General features: G+C 53.9%; 2 protein-coding genes across 2 annotated transcripts in view; one reads left to right on the top strand and one right to left on the bottom strand.

Moving 5' to 3' along the window:
• Nucleotides 1-1639, bottom strand: part of LOC112549762 (trypsin-like) — a 4193-nt gene extending 2554 nt beyond the window's left edge. Inside the window, exon 1 of the mRNA XM_025200198.1 lies at nucleotides 7-1639. Coding sequence (XP_025055983.1) covers nucleotides 7-440 — 434 coding nt within the window. The 5' untranslated portion in view covers nucleotides 441-1639. The remainder of the gene's footprint in view (nucleotides 1-6) is intronic.
• A 707-nt stretch (nucleotides 1640-2346) lies between these two features.
• The window catches only part of LOC102386168 (trypsin-like), a 12941-nt gene continuing 10015 nt past the window's right edge, over nucleotides 2347-5272 (top strand). Inside the window, exon 1 of the mRNA XM_006020554.2 lies at nucleotides 2347-3146. The gene's annotated coding sequence lies outside the window, so the exon portion shown is untranslated. The remainder of the gene's footprint in view (nucleotides 3147-5272) is intronic.

Here is a 5272-nt window from a genome sequence, read left to right as displayed (position 1 = left end):
AGTTACACCCCCGCCATCTTGCAGTGAGCAGGGGTCAGCACCCAGTGGCGGTTCAGGAGCACACCTCCGCAGAACGTGGAGCCCTGGAGGTAGGCCTGCCAGGGCTGGGAGTTGGGCTGGCACGGGTACCCCTCAATGACTTTGTCGCCTCCATCCTGGGCTGTGGCTACAATGTAGGGTGGGAAGCAGGTCAGCAAGGGGCCCTGTGAGCCGGGGGGGCACGTGGAGGGAGAGGGGAGGCCTGGTATTGGGGGTTTTGGGGGAGCATTGTGGGGTCTGGGCTTGGCCATCAAGTCCCAGGTCTCAGAGTTGTGGGAGATGCCCACCTTGGCCCCACTCCTCCATCCACATCCTTCTTGCCATCCCTCCATCCCCGTAGACAGACATGCATCCCTCCATTTCTCCCTCCCTCCATCCATCCATCCTTCCTTCCACCCCATACATATTCTCTATCCAACCAGCTGTCTCCATCCCTTCCTCTCTCCATACATACCCTTCTACCCCTTTAATGCATCTATCCATCCATCTGTTGTCATACATACCCCTCCACTCACCTACCCCATCCATCCATCCCTGTACACACCCCTTCATCCATCCACCCTCTCCCTTTATCCCCATTTACTCTATCCATCCCCTACACCTTATCCCTTCCTTCCCTCCATCCCTCCATCAATCTACCCTGTCCACACACACTCACTCCTTCCATCCTCTACATCCCATCCTTCCTTCCCTACATCCATTCCCTATCAATCCTGCCTTCCCTTCAGTCATCCACCCAACCCCTGCACTGCCTCCATCCATTCATCTCTCTCTCCCTCCCTCTACCCTGGTACACTCCATCCATTCCCCATGCCACACAGAGCAAAGCTCGTCCCTTCCAGCAGGGAGCAGCAGGAACACACGGATGCAGAGAGCCCAGGTGTCCCGGACACAGACACGCTTGCCTTAGTACCTGCAGACGCTAGCAGCAGAGCAAGGCCCAGCAGCTTCATAGCAGTGGTGGATGTGGCAGATATGTGCTCTGGTAGGCAGATAGATAAAAAGGGTCCTGTTAGGGGATTGGCTCTGCTCTCAGCCGCCCTGCTCTAGGGGGGGACGCTTCCTATCTCTCCTTCACACACCCATCTGTCCTTCCTTCCCTTCCTCCCTCTCTCCATTGATTCTTTTCCCAATGCATATCCATCGATCCCTCCATCCACCTCTTCATCACTAACATCCATCCATCCAGTGTTCCCCTTATAACACCCCACATCCTTATGCATGCCTCCATTCTCCCACCCAATATACACCTCTACATTCATCCCTCTATCCCCATCCATTCATCTATCCATCCCTACACAAACCCTTCCTCCATTTCCTGCATGCACTATCCATTCATCCACCCAACCCCTTCTTTCGGTATGGCCTTCCTCATTCACTTCTGCCCTGACCTCAGATGACCTCTGCAAATCCCTTCCAGCCCTGCTTCTCTATGACTATGACCTTGTACGCAGCCATCCACCCTCAAACATTTCCTCCCACCTGTCTCCCCCACCCCTCCCTCCCTTCACCATATCTGCTATGGATCCATCTTGACACTCACCCTTCCAGCCCCAATAGACTCCTTTCCTTCCATCCTTCTACACTGCCTTTCTCCATCTCTTCCTCCCTCACATTCAGATTTCCAAAGCACCTAAGAGACTTAGACACCCCAGTCCCTATACCTGAAACAGGAGGGATATGTTGGAGCTCCTGGAGGTTCACGCCAAGGTCGTCAACCTGTGCCCATAACCTGGTATCTGGCTGGCTTTTAAGATATGAGCCTGAGCGGGTGACGACTTCCTTCCTGGTCTCATCCAATGGTTTGGGGGAACATGGGTAAGTCATAGCAAAGGAATGTGAGCATGACCACTTCTGGGTGGAGCCCGGTAAAGGGTTGACTGGGAAGGGGTGGAGAGGAAGAGGTTGGCGAGTGGGATTGGTGTGGGTGACTGAGGACAGAGCTTAGGTCATGTAGGGGGCACAGATCAGGTGATTAAAGTATGGGTTGGGGGCAGTGTTAGGGGTGTGTATATGCAAGTTCATAGGGTCACACACAGGTTGTGTAGGGGTGGGTGTGAGGGACACCATTACAGCTGTAGGTATCTTGCTAGGATGGGGAGGGAGTGGGGGGGAGAGGGGTAGGAGCCTGGACACCTGGTTCTATGCAAGATCTGGGAGAAGAGCGAGATCCAGTGAGTTTGAGGGAGCTGGGAGCCCAGACGCCTGGGCGCTCTTCCCATTCTGGGAGGGTACTGGGGTCTAGTGGGTTACAGCCTGGATACCTGCTTTGGGACAGACTGGGGATGGTGGGTTACAGGAGGGTGCAGGTTGGGAACCTGGATGCCTGGATTCCTTGCTGTGCTTGGAAGCTATTTATCATCGTCTCCACTCATGAGTCACTGTTCTTTCTGGCACCTGCAGGTTCCCTCCCATCTTGTGTCCTGTGTCCCGGCCTGGGCAGAGAGCCACGTGCCTTCCCAGCTGCACATGGCCCTAGGATGCTGACACAGTAGGAGGAGCACGTGGGCGATGAACCAGCCTGAAGCTCTGCAGGGTGTTGTCTCACGTCTTGTCCCCAGGGATTATCTAGGAGCAAGGCCTCCTCTCCTGCCAGCGTTCCCCTTCGGGGCTCTTGGCTCTGCCCTGCCGGCTTCCTTTGCCCCTTCCCCCACACCAGAGTGACTCTAATGGCCTCCCCTCTCCCACCCTGGGTGGTCTTAATGGACCCCCTGCCTTCTACCCTAGGAGGAATCTTAATGTCCCAAGGTACTGCCCTGGGTGACCTTAGCTCTGCCCTTCTAGCAGAAGTAAGGCCGCAGTCCTTCTCCCCCGCACAGCCATAACTCTGCCCTCACTCACCCGTGTCAACACCACTTGCACATCTCTGCCCTCCGCCCACTCCTGGCTAACCCTTTATCCAACTCCACCCAGACCCAATTACGTTCACACATTTCTTTGCCCTGACTTACCCATGATTCTCCAGGCCACTGGGTGAGGCAGAGAAGGGACGCTGCCACCCTCTTGGGCTTTGGATCTTAAGAGTCGACCAGATGTCGGGAGATGGGCATGAGCTGATGACCTTGGTGTGAACCTCCAGGAGCTCAGACCAATCCCTCCTGTTATAGGTATGGAGGCTGGGGTGTCTAAACCACTTGGGTGCTATGGAAATCTGAATGAGAGGGAGAGAGAGGTGAAGGAAAGCAGTGTGTGGGTTTGAATGGATGGATGCAATGAGTGATTGGGGGCGGAAGAATGCTGATGTGGTTGGAGTGCCTGTCTAAGAAGAGATGCATAAATGGATGGGTGGCCAGGTGGATAGATAGCCCAGGCTCTGAATAAAGGCTGGAGAAGTTATCTGATGGTGGATGGGCATATACAAGGTTGAGTTGGAAGAGGTGAAGGGGGAAAAATGCATGGAGAGGGAAGAGGTGGATGGATGAAGGGTGAGTGCATGGGGAGGGAGTTTAGAAAGTGAAGGGAGCAGAGTTGTTTGAGGAAGTCAAGGGAAAGTTGGATAACAGAGAGATGAATGGAGGGAGAGTACATACAGAAGAATGCATGGTGCTTGTATGGAGAGAGAGAGCTTGAGAGTGCATCAGGGGGATGAATGGGTGGGTGTTTACAGTGAGGGATGGATGGAGGGGGTGTGTGTGGCGGGGAATGGAGGGATGATTGGCTGGAGGGGTGTGCCCAGGGATTCTTACTTTTGCTTGAAGCTTGAAAAGAAAAACAAACCGTGTCCACCTAGTGAACAAAGTAGACCAGTTTAAGGAGGTGGTGGCCACAGATCCTGCTCTTCCAAATGCACCTCAGACCCACCCCTGGATGAACCAGAATGAGTCTGATGAAATCCCTCCCAGGAGGAGCCAGGTGATGAAACCCTGGGGCCACTGGCAACAACCTTTCCAAGTCCTGGATGTAGGACACAGGCCTGGAGGGCTGGAGTGGTGCTGGCACAGTGCCTGCCCCTACAGAGAAGGACTTGGGCTTTACAACCTGGGTGACTGGACTTGAATACCCAGATGCCCTTGGGAATCATCTTTGAATGAGTTCCTGTGTGTGGGAGAAGCACGAAGAAGCCAGCAAGGATTTGAGACCTGACCTTGCCCTGAACTTGGTTTCTTTTGTCCACCATGTGTCTCGCTAGGTGGACAAGGCAAGGTAGAACCTAGACATGGACTTCATGGAGGCTTAGTGTGTGATGGTCTCATGAGTGGGGTGGAGAAGCCAGGGCTGGGTGATATGTACCTGATGGGTACAGGACAATTGCCATCAGAGAGGAACCATATGCAGAAGGATATCGCAGTGATAGGTGGCCTTGGAGGGGTCTCCACTGAGGTCTTTTCTGAATCTGGTGCTAAAGGGCATGTTTATTAATGACTGGAGGTGCTTCATTCGCTCTGGCATTGCAAGAAAGAGGTGGAGAGATTGGAAAGAGCCCAATGGAGAGTGACCAAAGCAATTGGACATCTGGGAAACAGGAGGACAAGCTGGAAGAACTGGGATGATGGAGTCTGGAGAAAGGAAGGCTGGGGGGTGCAAGGGAGGAGCTTTTCATCCTAGTTTTCCAATCCCCAAGGAGGTGTTCTATGAAGGATGGAAATGGACCACAGAGTATGGAAAAAGGAGCAATGGGCTGACATTGCAGCAGTGGGAAACTGAGGCTGGAGATGATGGACTTTCTGGCTCTCAGGGTAGTTCAGTACAGGGACAAGCTGCCAAGAGAAGGGTGGAGTCTCCACCCTTGGAGCAGGTTGGACAGCTTGACTGACTTGCTCTAGGTAGGATTAACCCTTTCTGAGCCAAGGGGTTGGATTAGATTTGACCTTGTGAGGACCCATCCAGCCTGGCTTTCCCATGATTCCCTTATCTGGGTTGCAAGTGACACCAAACTTGCAGAGACAAGGGGAGATGGGAGTAGACCAGAGAAGGGCCTCAAGGGATTGGAGAGCTGGGCTGGAGAGACAGAGTGGAGAAAACTCACCCACCCCAGAGTGGGTGAGGACCAGGAGAGCAAGAGCATCAATGGGGGAGGGCCTGGGGGGTTCTGGCCGGTCACAACCTCCATGTGAGCCAGCATTGGATGCAAGCACCCATCAGACACTGGATCTGAAGACTCTGGAGACATCTTCTAACCCAAGGATGCTAGAAGCAAAGGTCATTTGGGGCTGCATTGACCAGAGTCTGGTCCATGAGATCTGGTTAGGGATGTTACCGCTCAACTCAGCACCAGAGGGCTCTGCTGGGGGGT

The sequence above is a fragment of the Alligator sinensis genome, unplaced genomic scaffold (assembly GCF_000455745.1).
Source record: "Alligator sinensis unplaced genomic scaffold, ASM45574v1 scaffold527_1, whole genome shotgun sequence".
In the NCBI taxonomy this organism is placed as follows: Eukaryota; Metazoa; Chordata; order Crocodylia; family Alligatoridae; genus Alligator; species Alligator sinensis.
The sequence above is the reverse complement of the archived record's forward strand: the minus strand, read 5'-3'. Positions and strand labels throughout refer to the sequence as shown.